The 22,299-nt window shown below is 43.3% G+C and overlaps 1 protein-coding gene across 5 annotated transcripts in view; it reads left to right on the forward strand.

Moving 5' to 3' along the window:
- IFNAR2 (interferon alpha and beta receptor subunit 2) overlaps nucleotides 1-21,700 on the forward strand; it is a 30,731-nt gene extending 9,031 nt beyond the window's left edge. The window contains exons 2-9 of one of the 5 annotated variants that reach the window (XM_027582728.1): nucleotides 887-974; nucleotides 2,012-2,053; nucleotides 3,300-3,423; nucleotides 4,780-4,949; nucleotides 6,859-7,019; nucleotides 10,139-10,307; nucleotides 15,014-15,144; nucleotides 19,494-21,700. In XM_027582728.1, coding sequence (XP_027438529.1) covers nucleotides 920-974; nucleotides 2,012-2,053; nucleotides 3,300-3,423; nucleotides 4,780-4,949; nucleotides 6,859-7,019; nucleotides 10,139-10,307; nucleotides 15,014-15,144; nucleotides 19,494-20,192 — 1,551 coding nt within the window. In that variant the 5' untranslated portion in view covers nucleotides 887-919 and the 3' untranslated portion in view covers nucleotides 20,193-21,700. Of the gene's footprint in view, nucleotides 1-886; nucleotides 975-2,011; nucleotides 2,054-3,299; nucleotides 3,424-4,776; nucleotides 4,950-6,858; nucleotides 7,020-10,138; nucleotides 10,308-15,013; nucleotides 15,145-19,493 lie in introns of all 5 variants that reach the window. The other 4 variants (XM_027582727.1, XM_027582729.2, XM_027582730.1 and 1 more) reach the window with 4 other exon arrangements.
- The last annotated feature ends 599 nt before the right edge of the window (nucleotides 21,701-22,299 follow it).

Here is a 22,299-nt window from a genome sequence, read left to right on the forward strand (position 1 = left end):
AAAAAAAAAAAACGAAAATTCTCTTGGGTGCTGATGATCTCCCAGATATATATCGTCCAGTAGAAAAAGCAGGAGTAGGGACAGGAACGTACCTCTGATCTCTTGTGTTAAAAAAGGGGGAGAAATAACATATATTTGGTTTTGCTTGTGCTTAAAGATATTGTGAAGGACTCACCAAAGCATTAATAAAAAGTAGTTTTCTGAAGGAAGCAAGACCCTTTGCTATTTACTTTTGTGTGTTTTTGGAAACAGATAACTCTGTCGCCTATTCCAAAGTTAAATTTAAAACCTCTTCCTGGGGGCTCCTGGGTGGCTCAGTTGGTTAAGGTCTGCCTTGGATCCCAGGGTCCTGGGATCGAGCCCCGCGTCCGGCTCCCTGCTCAGTGGGAAGCCTGCTTGTCCCTCTCCCCTCTGCTCGTGCTCTTTCTTGCTATCTCTCTCTCTCTCTCAAACAAATAAATAAAATCTTAAAAATAAGAATAAAATAAATAGGGCGCCTGGGTGGCTCAGTCGGTTAAGCTACTGCCTTCGGCTCAGGTCACGATCCCGGGGTCCCGGGATTGAGTCCCGCCTCGGGCTCCCTGCTCGGCGGGGAGTCGGCTTCTCCCTCTGACCCTCCCCCCCTTCTCATGCTCTCTCTCTCTCATTCTTTCTCTCAAATAAATAAATGAAATCTTTTTAAAAAAATAAAATAAAATAAATAAATAAAACTTCTCCCTGACCAGACAGGGAATTGATCCCAGGTCTGGCTCCCAGGAGGGCAAAGGAATCCTAGAAGTGGAAACATCCTGCTCCTTTCTTGTTGTCCTGTCTTCGTCCACTTTTATCTTTGTCACTTAATTACATGCCTCAGCATTGGGATCACCTAACACCGATTTCCTTTCAGATGTGAAAGTAAAGAAAAGACTTAATAACCAAGATGCTTTGGAGCCAGAATGCTTCCCCGGTTAGATCACTGAATCTGTTTCTCGTGGGTAAGTGTTACTTTTGTTGGAGCTCTTGTAGGAGCAAGCCAGCCAAGTCGCCATCACCTGGGGTCCTATTGGGGAGTGGCAAATGGATGTCCCTGACTAGGGGCCCAACATCAGCCTGTCCAATGCCAAGAGCCAAATGGAACGTAGATACGAAACCTGCACTGAGGGTCTGGAGTTTCCACCCTACTATTAATTTTAGGAAAACAAACAAACAAGAATGACTCCATAATGATGGAGAGGCACTTTGTGTGCCTCCAAGGCACTTTGAAGAGGAATTTCTCTTAATACCCTCATTCTAATCCAGGGCGGAGCTTCTCACTCTACTCCCCTACTTAGGAAGAGGCCAAACCCCTTACCTCCCACTGCTTCGCCAGACTGAAAAGTTGGCCCTGAACTTTGGTTTCTGGGCTTCATTTATTCTTGACTTTTTTCCTGTAGTCTTATGCCGCTTTTTCTCTACCTTTCTTTTGATTCTATTTCAGCGTCCCTGGGTCATCTGTTCCATAGTTTACCAGTAGGGGATCCATGAGGGGGACACTTCTCCCCTATGCAGGGCTGCCCATGCCTGTAACCCCTCCCTTCCCAAGTCACTGTGACAGCCAGAAAGCAAAGGAGAGTCCCCAGTTCCCATCACCAGCGATTTTCTTCCTACGCCCCCCTTGACAAATGTCTTAACCTTTAAAGTGTATTAACTGACAATATGCGTATTCATGTTCTGAGACTTTTTCCAGACACGTAGCTAGCTGCTTCTCAGGGCTCTCTCCCAACCCATCAGCCCTGTTATTCACAGCAACCCCCGGATAGATCTCATTTTGGATTCAATCAAGTTGAAACCCATGGACCATGTGCTGATGATACCCACATCAATCCTCCAAGAACCATTTGCTTGAGCTTTTTTTTTTTTTTTTTTTTAGCACAAGGAAGTCTCAATCCAACGTTAAGATGTGTACGAAAGAATGCCAGACTCAGAGTGAGAATTACAAATTGAGGCTGGAGAGAGTATTTTTGCTTATCTAATATATTTTTCTTCTTCCTAGTGTGTATCAGCCTTGTGTTTGGTGTGGTATCTTCGTTGCCTGGTAAGAGATTTTCTTGGCTTGACTGAATTTTGTGGAAGGGCCAGAGTACTGGGGCGACCGTTCAGAAGTCTAAAATGTGGGGAATTTGATTTCTGATCCCAGATGTGTTGCCAATTTTGTTTGAATCCTTTTTCTTAGATTTTCTCAAATACTCTCTTTTTTTCCCCTCTGTCAAAGGAGCGAAATTTAGCCAAATTTGCACATTTGTCTCTCAAAACTCTTGTAAGAAATTAATACCAAAAAGAAAAAAGAGAAGAAAACACCAGAAGTCATTTTAAAACTCTTTAAAAGAATATTCAGTTTCAAACCCCTTAATAGAAGAATGAGGAGGCACAGACTGTCAAACAGAAAGCGATCCAGAAATAATTTCCCCTTAATTTGCATTCTTCCCTGTGCTCTCTGGTACCTGGTGCCAGATAAAGGAAAATACTCTTTTTAAACCAAACATCTTGCCTACACCTATAAATCTGTCCACATAATCTCACTCTGCATTAACTCTATATCCAACCTTGTGATGAGCACAGGGGATGAAGAGTTCGCAGCCGAGAAGCAAAGTCCTAGGTCCAAACCACAGGCAACTTAGAGGATCATAAAAATTGAATTTGAAAAAAAAGAAAGAAAAGACCTGAATTTGAACGGGATTTGACCACTATAGCTTTCGAATCTCACTTGCCGCTGCCTCTTCCCAGCTACATAACATTATGTAACTCTGCTTCTCAGTTTCACGGTCCGTAGAATGGGTCTCTTCCTAGCACTGACGTCAGCATTGTTGCTCAGATTAAGTGCCTGGAAAGGGCCAGTCTTGACATGCATTATCTGTCCTTTCCTTCGGTAACCAGGGAATAAATGCAATGGGAAGTTTAGCAGAGGGAAAGCAGGTGGTGGGCCGAGCCGCTTAGGGGACTATAAGAGGAGTTGGAGTTGAGAGAATGAGGTGGACACGGATCCTTTTGATCTGAGGAACCGCTGAGAGTCCATGATAACCACTGAGAGTCCATGAGGGAGCCCAAATCTTGTTTCCACAGTGCTGAGTTCTGGTTCCTAAGCTTGCCTGCCCTAACAGTGTGTTGCTCATGAATTAGTTATGTTATTTCATGTCTCGTGTGCACTAGAACCATGTCCTTCCCATGTTCCCAAGACCCTGGGGTTTCTCTGCTGGGCGTGTGGGCTCCAGATCCCAAGGGACCGATTGGACAACCCTGGGTTCCAGATTTCAGTGTTCTTTTTTCTTTCCTGTTTCCTCTAGATTTATCAGATAAATCTTGCACTTTCAAGGTGACGTTACGCAATTTCCGGGTCATCTTATCATGGGAATTAAAAAACCATTCGATTGTACCAGATCACTATACATTACAGTACACAGTTATAAGGTTGGTTTGACATTTCATTGTTTTCTTGTTAAATATATTCTATTTCTATTAATTGGGGAGTGGGGAAGGGTCGTGGTCTTCCTTGTGATAGAGCTCCTCTCTTCTCTCCCTCTCTCTCTCTCTGTTCTGAGTTCAGAGCTTTAAAAGTCCAAGTCCACTTTTAATTGAATTGAGTATTTTAACAACCTCAAACTGGTTTTGACAAAGCTTGTATTTATAGTCATTTCTATGGGTCAGAGCTGCAGAAGCAAAATAATTACTATGAATGGTTTTCACAGTTATTTCTCTAACTCAGTCAGTCTGGACATTTAAAGCACAGTTTTTCAAGAAATAAATAAATGAATGAATGAATGCACTGTTTTCTGAGGACAGGAGTCCAAAGATCTGGTGACCATATTGATGTTAGGTTCACTTTTCTTTACTCAGGGAGCCATGTGGCACATCAGAAAGCTGCCTGGCCGAGACCAGGAGAGGCCCAGGTCCACAGTCTGGCTTGATCACTGATCGGCCGTGACCTTGGGGCACAGAGCTCAACTTCTCTGAGCCGAGTGTCCTACTTAGGGGTGCCTGCAAAGATGAATGACATAATGGATGGAACCCTCGATGGCTCACTTCTAAGTTGTTACTTTGATCCAGTTGCCCCTCCAAGTGTTCTTTTGTTTGCTGTTTATTTGGCTAATAGCTGTTACTACCACTGACTGACCCGGTAGAAGACCTCTTGCAAGTTTCTCTGGTGCCTGCCAAAGTCTTAGTTTCTCTCTGTGTTAGGCGGTCCTGTGTACCACCCACTTACCTTTCTGAAGCTCAAGAAATCAGATGTCTCTCTTGTCCCTACATAGCACAGTCTGACTTGGGACTGGACCATGTGATCCTCAGCTGGAGAGAGGGTTTCAGGGAGGATACTCGTGATTGTTCTGTGGCGTCAGGGAGATCTGGGGCCTCTACCACGAAAGCGTAAGGTTTGCTCATTCATTCATCCAGCAAATATTTACTGAGCACCTACTGCCTGTCAGGGGTCGAACCATGAACCAAAGTCCTTGACCTCCTGGGGCCTAGAGCAGATATTCTGAAAGTAGGCAGAGATATCAGTAAACAAATAAAGATATAGTGTGGTAGGTGCTGGTAAACAGTGTGCAGAAAAATAAAGACAGACAAGAAGGATTAGGAGAGAAAGGGTGGACACGATGGGGTAAGGTGTATTTCCATTTTAAATAAAGTGGTTAGGGAAGACGACTCGATACAGTGATATTTGGGCAGAGCCATAAAGAAATGAAGAAGCTGGGCATGCAGTTAGTGGATTCTCATCACATAAATGCTGAAGTTTTCCTTTTATCATTTCTTTTCCTTTCAAAGTAGACCAGATCATGTGAAGATTGTGGAGCACTGTTCAAATATCACAGCATCATTTTGTGACCTAACGGATTTGTGGGAGGTCCTGCCCGAGACGTATGCCGTCACAGTTGATGGATTCAGAGGGAACACAGCACTGGTCACGTGTTTCATCGATTTCTTCCTGGCAACACACAGTGAGTGGATCTCTGTTTATCATCTTCAGCAGCAGCAGCAGCAGCAAGCTCATCAGTATTCGCTTTGCCATGAAATAGAAAGGTCTGCAAAGGGTGTCTCAGACTCAGGCCTAGGTGCACCGCCTGACCCTGCCGCTTTCCTAGCTCTGAAGTAGTTACTTTGCTTCTCTGAGCCTCAGTTTTCTTATCCAGAAGGTGGGATGATGATCTGTACTTTGCAGAGGATTCCTCTATGCCTGACTGAGGCAGGTATTCCGGCAGCAATGGCCACTACTTTCTGGTATATTTCAGAAGCTGACAGGAAGTAGATAGTGAGGTCCAGATGGCCTGTATCTGAGCTGTCGCAACTCTCTGGGCCAGTGTTTTCCTTAATACTGCGACCCCTCCCCCGGATCATAACCCAGTAGCTCTTAATCTCTGTCAGTTCCCAGACTCAGAGAAGACCGGAACCCGAGAGTGGGTCTGCCTCTCTCCTCTTTCCCTATGACTGGAGTCAGCTTGCTACGGCACTTGCCTTAACATTCCCGGTGTCAGTGGTCCTCAGCCACACTCCAGCACTTCTTCAGTGTCTTATTGTGCAACCTCTTTCCAAGAGAAAGATTCTATTTCAGCTCCCCGTTAAAGGCTGTGTGGGTGTGCACTCACACGTATGTGCTTAGCAAAGTGATAATGACCGAATCCCACTGTCACAAACAACCTAGATAGGAGAATCACCGGAATTGTGTATATATGTTTGTGTGTGTGTAGAAATGTACATATCTGTGTGTGTATAAAAAAAAGAAAAGAAAGAAAAGCACAACTTCTAGATCATGGTATGCAGACTATTGCAGAAACGATATTAAAGTCAGAAAGATGTCGTTTTTCAAGACTCAAGATGGTAAATATAAAAAATATGTAAATACCCAGGTTTAGGGGACATGCAGTGAGTGTACTGTGGTGAGGTCTTTCTGAAAGCATTTGGTAGTATGTGTTAAAGCCTTAACACCTGCTTGCTCTAATCCAGAATTCCTCATTAAAAATTCATCCTAAAGAACAATCGTGGATAAATGTCATAGTTTAGCTCCTAGAATGTTCATTGATGCAATGATTCTATTCAGAAAAGTTAGAGACAATCTCATGTTCAAAACAGCAAATCAGTTAAATTATGGTATAATCAGTCACTTAGGGGAATAGAATCAACCATGAAAAGTCGTGATGAACATCAGGGGTCAGCCAACTTTCCGTAGAAGGCCAGAGAAGAAATACTTTGGACTTTATGGCCCACACATCATACACTATATCACCTATTCTTCTTTCATTGCTTTGCAACCCTTTTTAAAACTAAAAACCACTCAAAACTGGCAGGCTGTGCAGAAATCCAACCCACAATGGAGATAAATATGCATTAATATGTTTATGAAATGAGTTAGGTGCAATATATACCATGCAAAACTGTGGGTAAGAATGATTTAATTTTAGTTTAGATGGGTGTGTGTGTGTGTGTGTGTGTACACTAGTTCAGTTTATATACATATGTATACATGTTTACACACACAATAGACAAGACAATTAACCACATTCAGGGACAATTGCGTACTGTGTTTTCGGCTATTTCTACAATGGTTGGGTATTATTGTAATACAAAAAGAAGTCATTTTTACTTTCATGTTTAGAATACCAGCCTGAAAATTGGGAAAGACTGACTTCCATCCCAAAACCTGTCCTCCATTTCTCCATTAAGCAAATCACATCACTTTTATTGTTCTCAGTTTTTCACCAATTAAAAAAAAAAAAAATACAACCCATGACTCAACTAGGACCATAGGCGGGTTAAAGAGAATGTAATTGTCAAGAAGTCAGGTTGTGTTACAGCACGGGGAGTGGTATGGTTAGACATTGGGATTTGTTTCTGATTTTGTTTTCTAAACAGTATCTTTAGAACCACCAGGGTTTGATATTGTTGACTTTATGGACCACATTAACGTCAATGTGAATTTCCCACCTGTCATTCCCAAGATACTACGTGGAGAAGTATTACAGTTTTACTTATCACTCATCATCGAAGAACAGTCTGGGGGGATTGTCAAGAAGGTAAGTGGTGAAAACAGTTCTGAGTTGGCCATGAATATATCTGACTCTTTTCTTTTAAAAAAAAAGACATTTGTAATGACTAGAACAATTAAGGCTAAAGGGTCTGAGGCAATGGGGTCTGACTTTAGGGAAGAAGTCTCCATAGTTCTCTCATTGTGGAGATAAGTTGACTTAGCCTAGCAGTGTGGTCTTCTTTCCAAGAATAAGTCACATGCACAACATCAGGGGACACACAGGAAAGAGAAAGGAGTGTGGTGTAGACCCAAGAGGACAGGCTCATTTCAGCACACACTAGGGCAGAATTCCAAATGGTAAAGTGAGTGCAAGTAGACTCTGCCGTGAGAGCAGCTTGCATGGGCGTAGCCCTTTGCCAAGTATAAACCCTTGCCCGTAATACCAGCCTGCAAGTTATCAGGGGCAGGGGCTTTTCAGGCAGAGGGCACCAGAAGTCAGAGGTCCTGAGGCAGGAGTGGACCCAGTGGATTTGAGAAACAGCAGGGAGCCGGAATGGAGTGACCAAGACAGGAAAAAGAAGGAGGTGAGGTCAGGGAGGCAGTGGGGCCCGGATCTTGTGGGGCTTTGTGAGTCTATGTCTTTGGAGTGTCACGAAGCTACTGAAGGATGCGAGGCTTTACCAGGGCATCCTGCCTGGTGTATTGAGAAGAGATCATAGGAGCCACATTGGAGAGAGGGAGGAGAGAGGTGGGAGACCAGTTAAGAGGCTATTATGATGGCAATTACTCAGTAGGAAGTAACAAATCGTGTAATATAATATCCACTTGGATTATAATCAACACCCTAATCCTTTGATTAGGAAAAGGGTACAAAAATAACAGAGGGAAGAAACAAGCTTATGTAGCTCGGAGACTGTATCAAGTTTCTTTAAATTCATAATCCAGTCACATCTAATTTATATTCAACCCATGAGCTACTAACTCTGTTTGAGATTGTTATTTCTAAAATAAGAGCAGTATGCTTATTAAGATATTGACAACACTATAAGGGGGAAATGGTGGTTAATGAGCATTTTCTTCATTAAAGAAAAATGGTCTTTGGACTAAATTAGTTCAAAAAAAAAAAAGAAGAAGAAGAGGCTACTGGTGGAATCCAGGTGACAGCTGGTGGTGACTTGGGCCCTTGGCAGTAATGAGAAGTGGTCAAATTCTACATATGTCTTGCAAGTGGTGCCGACAGTATTTTTGGATGGATTGGACGTGCAGCGTGGTGAACAAAGAGACAAGAGCATCTGGATAGATGCTCTTCCATTCATTAAAATGGGGTAGATTACAGACGGAGGGGATGGATGGTTGAATCTCAGTAGCTTAGATTTGGATATGTCAAATCTGAGGTGCGCACAAGGCATCCAGGAGGAGATATTGAGCAGGAGTTAAAGTCTCCAAGTCTGGAGTCCAGGGGAGAGCGTCTAGCTGGAGAAATGTCCGGGGGAGTCATCGGCTTCTTTGAGTATATTGATACCTTGAGGAGAGATGAGATCACCTGGAAGCGGAGATGCAGAGAGAAGATGTTCAAAGTCAGAGCCCCAGAGGACTCAAAATGTAGAGATCTAGCAAATGAGGAAACAGCAAAAGAGACTGGGAAGGAGCAACCAACAGCTCTAGGAGGAGAAGTAGGTGAGAGTGATAGCCTAGTAGCTGAAAAGAAAGTTCCAGAAGGAGAAAGTGATCTACTGGGTCTAATGCTATAAATGGAACATGTTAGACATGGACGGTGGATTGATGATTGGACTTAGCAACATGGAAGTCCTGGTGACCCTGCTAAGAGGGATTTCGATGGACTGTTGGGGTGAGGATCTGGTAGGAATAGATTCCAGAAAGAGAAGGAAGCGAGAAATTGGAGACAGTGAAGGAAGCTAATTAATTCTTCTCAGGAGTTTTTCTATAAAGAGAAGGAGAGATACTCTGTGGTGGAAAGTGGGGTCAATGAGGGACACTTTAAAGTGGAAGAAGTTACAGCACGTTCATGTGCAGATGGAATGTTCCAGGGGGATTGGTGGAGCCATGTTGTAGAGAAGATGAGGATGGATGGAATCTCATGAGCACAGGAAGGGGTTGGCCTTGGCTCAGAGCAGCGACTGGGCATCCGAGGCACAGTGGGGCTGGCAAAATTGTCAGGCACGGAGGCATATCTGTTTGCTTAGGGAAACAGGAAGCAAGCATTGCAGACTTCATCAGGATCACACAATGGCAACACCAGGTGTGGGACCCAGATATTCTGACTCTCAGCTACCATTGGCTATTCCTCTTTCAGGCAGTTTCTACTTCTCTCCCCCTTTTCTTCTTCATTGCTTCTTGGCCATGCATGAGATTTTAGTTCATTAGGACTTTTTCTTTTTCTTTTTTTTAATTCTTCCTCCTTCTAAACAGAAAGTTGAGAAAAACATTATTACAGAAGGCTGTATTTGAACTGCTGGAAATCCTAATTCATAGAACCTACGTTATGGAGAAGTTGTTTTTCTTGAAAGAACCTTCATATCGTCTCTTTAATTCCAAACTGGAACAGAACTACCTGGGAAGGAAGAGGCAAGGTGTTTTAAGGGAGAAGATAAGAAATTAGACAGCAACCACAGTTCTGCCACAAACAAGCTGTGTGGCCTTAGAAAGTTAACTAACCACTCTGAGCAGTAGTTTCATCATCTGGAGAATGGGGATAATGCCAACTTTGCAGACCATTTTAATAATCACATTCATTAATATATATGAAAGTACTTCTGAAGTGTAGACACATATCATTAATGAAAAAAGATAATCTTTTTTTATTTTCTCACTTTTGCTAGGTTATCTTAACTCAAGACAAAATAATCTTATAAAAATGACATCATGGAAACCTTTATTCCTCGTTGAAACTTTTTCTACTCATTTATAAAATGAAGTCGCTAGACTAGATTTCATGGTTTGAAAGTGTGCGTGGTATACACCTACATGCAGTTTTGTGATCAATTGCTGGCCCCAAATAACTTAAAAATCCTTTTTTTCTTTCAAACCCACGATATTTCTATCCCTGTTTAAGATTTGAAGACGAATCCCCAAAGAGACTTTTCCAGCCTGCCTCTAAATGAAATTCTCAGTCAAAGTCTTCCGATTTTTTGCTTCTTTTCGCAGCATAACCCCACACTAAATGAAAACGTCATTGGAAATTTCACTTACGTCATCGACAAGTTACTTCCAAACACAAACTACTGTGTATCTGTTTATTTTAAGCCTAGAAATCTGGGAGCAATCCATAGATCTCCAGTAAAATGTACCCTCCTTCAACCTGCACAGGAGACAGGTATAAGTTTTTAAAAATTCATGTGTTGCTTTTACTCTGCGGGAAAACCTATTTAATGAGAAGAATCTGAAAGTCATGGAGCATGGACGGAGATGTGTTCTATTGGTCAGTCTCAACCAAGTGCTGGAGTCACTTTGAAGGTGCCATACCAGAGGGACAGTCCCATATCTACCTTTATAAAGTCAGATCCTCCTGAAGTGGAAACGCTTCTATTTCAGGGAGTCAGGATGAAATTCAGTTCTGGGTGCCCGTAGCGTGGCCATTACCCAAGCCAAGGGCTGGAGGAGGCAGAGTTGTCGGAAACAATTGCAGGCAAAGATATCAGAGGGTCAAATTATGGAGGTTGGGTGTGGCTCATTGATGTGGCCTGCCTCTCAGGAAGGTGGGCTGTAGCTCGAAGACGGAAGGAAAACTCACCAGTGTCAATGAGATAGTCCCTGATGAAGGCTGAGAAGTCCTTCTGTTGCAAAGGCATCAGAATAGTAAACAGCGTAGTCCCTCATCCTTCCCTGCCAAATGGAGAAATTTGCAGTGAGAACAATGAGGCTTAGGAACATTCACTGCTGCTGATTTGCCTAGGAAGTAACTAGGTCTCTGACTGTTTTGCCAAAAGTGAAAATCTCCACCAAAGAAGCCTTTCTGAATGTCCCAACCCCGAGGAGAGTTTCTTTAACATTCTGATTTGCCAGATGACGACAATAAGGTGAGACAGAAGGAAGCACAGTCAACGAACGGTAGGGCTGATTTGTGGGTTAAGGGAACTACACTCCACAGTGCCTGGCACCTGGTGCATGAAGGTGCTCCCTGTGATTTTTACTCTCCTGTGTTTCTCAGGGTTGGATGATGCACAGACCAATTTTAAAGGAAAAAGTATCTCCTTTAGAGTATCTTTAAAGGGGAAAGCATTAGCTTAAATCATTATTATAGTGTCAGTTAAATACAGGCAAACCTAAACTTGCATATAGATTCTTTAGGCCTGTAGCTCTTACAAAAATGTGAACCCCAAACAAAGTTGCATACTTACTTCCTAATACCTATTCTCCAACATGAGCTACGTGTCCAACGATGCGATTCATTTCTGACACTCTCTGGAGTTAGTGTAGGCCCCCCCACACAAAGGGGCTCAGTCCCCCAAGACTGCTCCCTTCGGGTGCCGGCTGCAAGTCTGGCCACCCAAACTTCTGTCCCTCCTGGCTACAAATCCAGAGGTTCCCACAACCTCCCTTCAGACTTAATAGGGCAGGAACTCCTGTCCCCTTGGAGTTAGGGGGCACCACCCTCCCAATACTTTCATGTGTTCACCGACCCAGAATCTCCCCAAGCCTTGCTGTCCAGAGTTTGTACTGGGATTCATTATGTAGCCATGATTGATTAAATCATCATTCATTAGTGACTAAATGCAATCTGCAGCCCCTCTCCCCTCCCTGAAGGACAATGAGGCCAGAAGTTCCTAATCTCTAACCACTAGGTTGGTTTTTCTGGTGACCAGCCCCCATCCTGGAGCTATCCAGCACCCTGCCTTACCTCACCTCGTTAGCATAAACTCACATATGGTCCCCAAAAGACACTCCTATCACTCAGGAAATTGATGTTCTGTGCCAACAACTAGGGACAAAGAGCAGATATTTTGTATCATTATTATTATTATTATTATTATTATTATTATTATTCCATTGTCCTATAAACAAAACCAATTGAATGGAGAAACTATTTTTCTCCTCTCCTCATGCACGGAATACTCCTGTGTTCCATCGGTGTGGGGGCTTTCCCCACACCAAGCAATCCTCCCACACCAGCTCTGTGTCTTCCAATTTCACTCAGTCCTGCTACCATCTACCTGGAGGTAGAGACTCATTCTCATAAGACTGCCCCTACCGCCCCTTCGAACACCAGTTGCAACTCAGAGTTGCCACCTGGGTGTCAGACTGGCTAGCTGTAAATTGGAGATTCTCACAAGCCCTTCCCTGGGTTTGATAATTTGCTAGAATGGCTCACAGAACTCAGGAAAACAATTTCTTTACTGGTTGATTACAAAAAGATACAACTCAGGAACAGCCTGACCCAGGCTGCATAGCGCCAGGTATGAGGGGAGGGGCAGGGAGCTTCTCTGCCCTCTTAGAGCAAGCACACCACCCGCCCCCCCGCAACTTCCCAACCCAGATGCTCTCAGAACCCTATCTTTTGAGGGTTTTATGCAGACTTCATTACAAAGGGAGGACTGATTAAATCCTTTGCCATTGACAATTAATTCAACCTCCAGTCCCTCTCTTGCCCCCAGAGGTCCAGGTGTGGGGTTGAAATTTCCAGCCCTCTAATCACCAGTTGGTTCTCCTGGCAACCAGCCTCCATCCTTAGGTGCTTTCCAAAAGTCATCTCCTTAATAGTAAACTCAAGTGTGGTCACAGGGGGCTTGGGTATGAACAATAAGAGACATTCCTTCACTTTCCTTGCTCTTATCTCTTAGGAAATTCCTAGGAAATTTCAGAGCCCTATGCCAGGAACTGGGGACAAAGACCAAATATATATTTTTTTATTATTATAAATCACAATCTCACCAATAAAAACTCAAAGTAGTAATATGACACGACAGACGGTGGTTTGCAGAAACTCAGTCCCCACCTGGAAGACCAATGTAAGTCCGAGACCAAAGGCATGCGTTCTTTGGAGGTTGACATGCTCTGTGGTGACTCAGTTTCTTCCTGACTTTTCTGTCTCACCCGCTAAGAAATGGTCGTGCAACAGCACCTTGTCATGTCGTTTCATCTTTACTTGGTGTGAACACATCATTTTGCATATTAAATCAGTCTTCCTTCTTGTATCGTTACCCAAGACATGCAAGTGCAGGTGTCCCTCACGATCCAAATAATGATGTCTCAATTCTTATTGTCTGAAACTCAGGAACCAAGTAGGTACACATAACATGGACTCCTCACTGTCCAGATTTGCCATCTGAACTACCTTCAACTAGCCCAGCTTGGGAACCAGACAGGTTCAGATGGTGGGAGATTCTTGACGGACAACCTGGGACTGGTGTTAACTTCCTCAGACTCGGGGGTGAACACTGCTCTCTTAGGGGAGTGCTCATCTGGGGAGAGTTTAGTCTAGAGATCTAGAGAAATGTCTCCCCTCTGGTCAAGTCCTAAATTAACTGGTTGGCTCTTTCAGGAAGGCCTTGAGGGAGAGCGGTGTCCATCCATTTGACAGATTTTTATTGGGACCTACTATATGCTGGATTCTCTCGTAGATTCCGGGGAGACAGCAGCGAACAAAACAAAAAAAATTGAACATCCCTGACCTCGTGGAGCTTACATTGCCGCAGAGAGATGGGAAAACAAAATTTAAAAAGCTACTTGCAGTCAGAAGGTTGAAATTTTCCAAAAGGAATTTTGACGAGAAACTTAAGGGGCACTCAGTAGGACAGAGGGGGTTCGGTAGAACCCTGGTGTGGCCGAAGTCCAGCCTCAGAATGATCCAGTTCTTTCTTTCAGACGAATTCTTCTTCTCCACCTCTTCCCACCTGTAGGGCATATTGTTAAATAACAGACATTCAAGTATATTTTAAAGACCTAATTAGCTCTACTGAACGATTTGGGAATTGGGCAGCATCCCATCTAGCAGGTAGAGAGGTGTTCCAAAGGGCTACGGAAAAGGAAAGGTTTTTAAAGGCAGGACAAGGAAATCACAAAGAAAGTGAAGTCACCTCCCTTTGGGGGACAAAGGGGTCTTATTATATTAGGTGGATTACCTCATGGTGCAGAGCAGGAAATTCCAGAAGGACCAGTTAAGATTACAGTCCTGGGGGAAATTGAAAATGCAATCAGGTTAGCTATTAAGCCCCAGTGTGGTGGCCTGGGCCAGGCATAAATGACTCCATTTTGGGCCTGGAGTTTTGTTTTTTAACAATACTAACAGGTGGCGACTGAGCATTTGAGATGTGACCAGGATGACTGAAAACTGAGTTTGGTGGGGTTTCTTTTCAATTTTGGTAATTAATTTAAAGTTTTTTAAGATTTCATTTATTTGACAGAGAGAAAAAAAGAAGAGAGGGAGCACAAGCAGGGGGAGTGGGGGAGGGAGAAGCAGGTTTCCCACCGAGCAGGGAGCCCAATGCGGGGCTCGATCCCAGGACCCTGGGATCATGACCCGAGCCGAAGGCAGACGCTTAACCAACTGAGCCACCCAGGCACCCCTCAATTTTGGTAATTTAAATGTAAATAGTCATGTGTAGCTCATGGCTACTGTGGTGGAGAGTGTTGTCGTAGAACATCATTAGAAACTGGAAGACAGGGGCGCCTGGGTGGCTCAGTCAGTTAAGCGTCTGCCTTCAGCTCAGGTCATGAGCTCAGGGTCCTGGGATCAAGTCCCACATAGGGCTCCCTGCTCAGTGGGGAGCCTGCTTCTCCCTCTCCCTCTGCCCCTAACCCCCGCTTGTGTTTGCTCTCTGTCTCAAATAAATAAATAAAGTCTTTAAAGAAAAAAAAGAAAGAAACTGGAAGACATTTTACTGTGAAAAATCTGCCACTTTTACCCTTGGAAAATATGTATACTTGGATTACTTTCCATTCTACTGTGTTGAACAATAGTTTTTCGAACGTCTGCCCCTTTGATACCTCATTCCATCATCAGCCCAACGTGCGTTCATTCCCATCTGTGATCATTAATTGGAATTTATTTTGAAATAAAGTCATTTCATTTTTCGTCAACAGGGTCATCAGAATCTGCCAAAATAGGAGGAATAATTACTATGTTTTTCATAGCTGCTGTCTTCATAAGCACCATAATAATATTGAAACGGGTTGGTTATATATGCTTAAGAAATGATTTACCCAAAGTTTTGGTATGTAGTCTCTTTTTAAGTTTCTATCTTTATTTTTTATTTTAATTTAAGGATTTTTATTATACTCTCAAATATCTTCACAGCAGAAAAAAAATCCCATTTTCTAAAAACACCAAGCTGTTTTATCACTGAATGATACCCCAATATATATGTGTCTATATTTCCATTTTCTGTTTTCTGTTTATACTTTGCCCACGTAATATTTTTAATGATCACCTCATATTCCATTGTCATTAACGTATTATCTTTCCCTTAATCATTTTCCAGCTGTAGGGCATTTGAAATGATTTCTTTTCCTTTCTTTTTCTTCTTTGGCCTTGGTGAATAACGCAACATGTTTCATTAACATTTTTTGTAAAGATCATCTTTCAGTTTGGATTATGTCAGTGGAACGTGTACACAGGTGGATTTATCTTAAAAAAAGATATAAAGGATTAATTTATACTGCCAGTGGTGACGTGTAGGTGTACACATTTTACACATTTCTCCAAAGCTCTGCTGACATTGATTAATCGTTTTTACTACTTTGGTTCATGTATCGTGTGTATAAAGGTCACCGGCAGTTGCTCTCATTTGTGTTACTTTAATTATTAGTGAAACCAGCGCCTCTGTTTGTCTTCCTTTTTCCGTCTGTGCTTCCCAAGGTGCACGCTTTCTGCTCAGAGCCTCGACCACTCAGACAAGTCTGGGGATTGATCTTACATATTTCCAAAAACTCCTCATGGCTTTTGACACATTTGCCCATTATGTATCATTTTCTCTACCCCATTGCTGTCTTTCCATATTTGTTCTATGATTTTTCAGTCAGAAAGATCTCATGTTGCTCTGAACTCATTTCACCTTTTCCTTCTCATTTTTTTAACAACCACATATTTAAGTATTCCTCCACGGTCGATAAAATTATACTCTTCTTTTCCTTGTTCTTATTTGTTCCAGTTGGGGGAGGGATTGTTTATTGGGTAGAGTGTTTGTGCTGTGGGAGATTTTAATTACAACTGGTATTTGAACCCAGCCAGCATTTGGCTGTGCCTTAGGAGATGTAGATGGCTCTGTACTGCGTTTCATCCACACTGTGATCCCTGCCTTTCAAGAATGGACTTTTTTTTAATTAATTAATTTATTTATTTGAGAAAGGGGGAGCAGAGCATGCATGGGTGCGCAAAGCGGGGAGGCGCGGAGGGAGAGGAAGAATCTCAAGCAGACTCCCCACTGACTGGGGAGCCCAGTGCAGGGCTCTGTCCCATGACCCTGAGATCATGACCTGAGCTGAAACCAAGAGTCAGACACTTAACCGACTGAGCCACACAGGCACTCCAAGAATGGACATTTTTTTATCCTCGGTGTAAAATATCTTTGGTCTTAGGCAAATCCTACTCCAATTCCTATTTCTCACCACAATCTTGAGATAAAAAGGCCTTTCGCACCACACCCATTCCCTCCTAGATAAATTCCTGCCTGGATTACCTAAACTGGTTACTAATCCTCACTCCAGGTCTCCCTGGAGTTCCTCCCCTCCCCTCCCCTGCATCCAAATTATATGCTAAGTATGTATGTATATATATATATATATGTATATATATATATATATATATATATACGCACCCCCATTATTTATTGTGTTGACCCAAGTACTGGGAGGAGGTGATGATACCTTGTGTCTTTCTAGTATTCCTCCATTAAAAATTGTTACTCTGACTATAGACGTGGGGAAACAAACTGAGGGTTACAGAAGGGAGGGGGTAGGAGGATGGGGTAACCAGGTGATGGGTATTAAGGAGGGCACGTGTTGTGATGAGCACTGGGTGTTATATGCAACTAACGAATCATTGAACGCTACATCAAAAACTAATAATGTATACTATACAACGGCTAACTGAATGTAATAAAAAAATTAAAGGAAAAAGGGTAAATGACTAAAAAAAAGTAAAACTCTAGGAATGGCAAAACAGAACACTCAATGCCTAGTGTATTTGTGTATATGTGTTTACTCAAGAATACGTTAAAAATTTTTAATGGCATCTTTTTAAATTTTTTTCTTCTTTCGTTTTTTTGTGGGTTTTTTTGGTGTTTGCATTTAATAAATATTTATTGAGTACCTACCATGTGTCCACATGCTCTAGGCACTAGGGATACAAAAGTGAACAAAACAGAGGGAAAATCCTGCCCTCCTAGATCTTAAAGTCTGAGGAGTAAGGGTAGAGACAATGATAACTTATAGCCCCAAGGGGCTCTCACTTCTGGCGCCAAGTGCCTGGCCAAAAAAAAAAAAAAAAAAAAAAAAAAATTTATAGATGATATAACCAGTGAAGTAAAAACTTCACATGAATCTAGAGATCAATTATTAAGATTAATAAGTCTAACAGAGTTAGTACATACGAAATAATCAAAATAAAAATAAACATGAAGCTGCTTTTCAACTTCCAAGAAATTAAGTACACAAATTATAGTGTAAAACTCTGTGAATTTTCACAAACTCACTGCATCCATGTAACTCATGCCTAAATCGAGAAAGAGACTATAATCAGGTTGCCCAGAAGTCTCTCTCCTGACACCTTCTAGTTAGTACCCCCCCGCCACCAAGAATAACCACTGTCCTGATTACTAACAGCATAGATTAGTTTTACCTGGTTTTGAACTTGGAATCCTACAGTTAAGTGGAATCCTATAGTTTTTTAAAAATACCATTTCAGGGGCACCTGGGTGGCTCATTTGGTCAAACATCTGCCTTCAGCTCGCTCAGGTCATGATCTCAGGGTCCTGGTGTTGAGCCCCACATCTGGCTCCCTGCTCAGCAGGGAGTCTACTTCTCTCTCTGCCCTTCCCCACTGCTCGTGCTCTCTTGCTCGCTCGCTCACTCTCTCTCAAATGGATAAATAAAATCTAAATTTTTTTAATAAATAAAAATAAAAATACCATTATAGGAGTAATAAAAAATATTCTTAAAACATTTAAGGAATCAATCTAATAAAAGACATTACAGGTCCTTTGTGGAAAAAATTATAAAACCTTATCGAAAGACCATAACAAAGATTTGGTCAAGTTGAGAGCCCAGAACCAGACCCACACATATGGAAACATGACTAATGATGAGTAGATATTGCCATGGGGAAAGAACTGGCTGGTCAATAAATGTATCTATATGGGAGAAGATGAAATTGGGTCTCTACCTCACACCATACACAAATATCAGTTCCAGGTATATTAAAGACTACTGCGAAAGGCAAAACTGTTAAAGGTTTAGGAGGCACGGTAGGAGATTCTATATGACATTGGGATAAGGAGGATTCCCTCCGACACAAAAAGCAGAACCATAAAGGAAGAACACTGATACTTTTTTTTTACATTAACATTAAGAATTTCTTTTCATCGAATGTCATTGATGATGTAAAGCAATAAACCACAGGCTAGGGGAAAATATATGTAACAAATAATCATAATAACATAAATAATCAACAAATAATCAGCATCCAGATTATATAAAGAGCTCCTATGAATCAATAAGAAAAAAGATGAACAACCCGATAGAAAAATTCACCCCAAGGCTGGGTTGGGTAGTAGGGGAAGAGCAGGTTTGTCAAATTGGTCAACCCGGGTAGGCACAGGAGAATAGACAGGAGGACGGTGCCGATGACGATTCAGGATTGACCACCTCCTCCCCATTAGCCTCACCATAGTTGTCCTAGAGACAGAATCCACCAACACCGCAAGACTCAGCCTGCCTTGTATTCTCCAGCGCTCGCCCTGCTCAGCTGTATCCTGGCAGTGTTCTGTTCCAAGAGCTGGAACAGAATGAGCTCTGTGAGTCTCGACATTCTCACCCCCTGACTCTTTAGGGATCTTCTCCATCTTTGAGGTCCTCCAGTCCAGGGAACCCCGATGGAATTGGCTCCCCAGTGACTCTCCTCACCCATGGTTCCCTGACACCCCTCAAGAATGTCTTGGCAATCCAGAATCTAAATGGATCGATGCCCCTGACATGCAAGAAGCAGCGAGGGGAGCGGGGTAGGAAGGAGTAGAAGCCAGAACCTCGTCCCTGCTGCAGGCAGCCTACCTAGCTTGAAATCCAGCCTCCCCCACTCACTATTCATGAAGCTTAGGCAAGTTTCCATACCTCTCGACCTCGTTTTCTCACCTGTAAAATGAGGAGAAGAAGCGTAAGCCCACTTCATGGCACGGTTGTGAGGGTAAAATGCATCGTAACACGTAAGCACTAGGACCAGTGCCCGGCAAATAGTAAACACTACCTAACTGTTAGCTCTTGTTACTGAGTTTTATTATGTCAAAAAGTTCAGAACAAACAGAATTGATACTTTCTCTCTCTCTCTCTCTCCCTCTCTCTCTTTTTTAAGAATCTTTACAACTTGTCAGCCTGGGTTATCCCTGAGATGCCACCAGTGGAAGCAGTGGCTTTCGTGGAGATGATTCACGTTAACCGGAAGAAGAAGGTGTGGAATTACAATTACGACGATGAGAGTGACAGCAATGATGAAGCCGCAGCCCCTGTGACAAGCACCGGTGGCTATACCAAGCATGGGCTAATGGGTGGGCTTCTCCGTCCCACCTCTGCCTCCTTGGCCACGTGCGGGGACTGCCTGGAGTCCGACACTGAGGAGCCTGACCTGTCCGAGCGGGACTCTGAGGCCCTGATGATACCAGGGCCCTGCCCCGGGTGGTCGGAATGCGCAAGTGGGGCCTACGAGGGGGGACGGAAGCTGCTACAGGACCCCCTTTCCGAGGAGGACAGCAGCTCCACGGAAGAGGCTGGGGACAAAATTATCTTCAATGTAAATCTAAGCTCTGTGTTCGTGAGCGCCCTCGATGACGACTCGGAAGTCCCTCCAGGGTTACCAAGTTTTCCAGAAGAGACGTTCGACCCAGACGATTCCCACCAACTGGAAACAAGTTTTCTGGCGGCCCACGGGGAAGGGACACAGCCACCCTCCCCCACCCCCTCTGCAGAGTGCCCGTGGACTGAAGATGTGCTTTCTGATAAAAGTGACAGTTCTGAGTCGGATGTTGACATCGGAGACGGCTATATAATGAGATGAACCCCCAAAATATTTAATGAACGTGGACTGACCAATACCTTCAGGGTTTCCCCCCCTGCACTGTCACTTCCTCCCTTGTGGTCTGCAATGTCCCCCAGGGAAGGTGTTGGAGACTGTGGCCTGCTCCTGGGGGGCGGGGGGAGGGCTGGTGACGTCATCTATGCAAATTATATGCAAATAACCAGTTGGGAGGGGAGTCAGAACCGGACCTGTGGATCCTTCAGTGCGTTGTTTACATGTGGTTTGCAGGGGTGGTCCAGGGCCCTGCAAGATTTCTGGGAAATAATGAAATTAGCCAGGGTGGGAGTGGGGAAAGCAAAGAAAGACGCTCAGCAGGGTTCCAAGCAGGTGCAGGAGCAGTCTGCAGTTTGAGTCCAGCAGGCTCAAGGAAGGAGCCAGAAAGCAGGCAGGAAAAGAGAAGAAAAGGAAGGCGGCCAGAGGGAAAGGCAAGGGACCCACAAAGAAACAGAAGCACATGTTAGAAGGAGGGAAAGTCCAGCCCAGTCTGGGGCTCCTCCCACATGTCACATTCTGTCACCTACGCTCAGAGAATTCGGCTCTTGGCCACTTGACCAGCCCTTCTCAATTTGAGTGAGGAAGACAAACTCACACACATCAATAACTCTAGCATCAGGCAGGTGACTAATAGGAAACATTTGCATGAGAGAAGGGGATAGAATCTCAGTGCCAAATTTTAAAATTAAAAAAAAAAACGAGAACAAATGCAAAATTGTTTCAAGGTCTTCAGAAGAGATAAGTCACAAAATTCCTGGAGAGCCTATTTAACAATTTAAGAAGTGATGTGTGTGCTGATTCCAAGTGTCCTATGTGGGACCAAAGTTCCTGTGGCGCTGTGGGGAGGGAGGGAAGTTCTAGAACATCATGTAGCAAACCAGACAAGAACTGGGGCTCGGGTCTGACTCTGCTGCTATTTCCCTGTGTGACCCTGGGTACTTTGCTTAGCCTCTCTGAGCCTCAGTTTCTTCATTTAGGAAATAAAAGGATTGGACTAGGTAATCTCCAAGATCCTGTGGTGCTAGGAGAAATACTAGAAAATACACAGGAATGAAGACTCCAGTGGAGGTGCTACAACCCTGAGAAGACCCCAGGGTGAATCAACTCTATGGGACCTCCTAGCTCATTCCGCTCGCCCCAAGAGCAGGCTTCTCAGACCTTTCTTCTAGATCAATTCAAAAAGGGGAAAACAACTATTATGCATCCTAGTTCAAGGACTTTGAAGAGATTATTTTTATAACTGTTCAAAAGTAACTCAAAGGAGAGGGATGTGAGAGGAGAAGAGATTATTTAACAACATGATGAAATTCCATAGGAAAGGGACTTTTTCATGTGACCAGTTCAATTCTCTGCCCTCTTAAATCATCTCTCATATTTTGAAAGCTTTCCAGAGTGATCTTTTGGAATACCCTTTTTATGGCAGCTTTTATGTGTGTGTGTGTTTTATATTTTGTGTAATTGAAGTTGGTGAAAGATAAATACTTTTTAATACAAACTTGGTAATGTCCTCAGAGTTGTTTCTCATTAGAGAGTATAAAAATGCAGCCACTTTGTGGTTCTGCTGGCATCTCTAGGGTTAAACAAAAGTCCCTCTGTGTGCCAATGCCAGTAGGGGCCAAGGGAACAGTCATCCTCAGGGACTGTGTTCCTGGTGGTCAGACCTTGAGCAGTGCCTTACATCACTCTGTATTTACCCTGCTCTGGGTTTTCCAACCTCACCACTGCCCAAGCTTTGAAAGAGGAAATTAAACTTCTCTCAAGCAGTCTTGTGAGAGTAACAAGTTTTTGCCCCATAAATGACTTGGTTTTGTGGTGTTTATCCCTGGGTGGGAGGGGGTAAAGAAGACCCTTTCAAACTGTCTTTGCTAATGGAGAGCTTTAAAATCAACCTATTTGCCGGGAGAGGAGATCATAGAGAAAACTTGGAGAAAGTTTTCACTGGAGAAAACTTGCGGAATACTGAATGGTGTCAAGAAAAACCACCACCACCCATAACGCCAGATAGAACCTCCAGGTGGGCGTTGTAGTGTATTTATTTAACTTGGAAAAGCATGCATTTAATGTTGGGGGAGGCGTCTCCCCAATCGGGGCA

Source organism: Zalophus californianus, chromosome 1 (assembly GCF_009762305.2).
Source record: "Zalophus californianus isolate mZalCal1 chromosome 1, mZalCal1.pri.v2, whole genome shotgun sequence".
NCBI lineage: Eukaryota > Metazoa > Chordata > Mammalia > Carnivora > Otariidae > Zalophus > Zalophus californianus.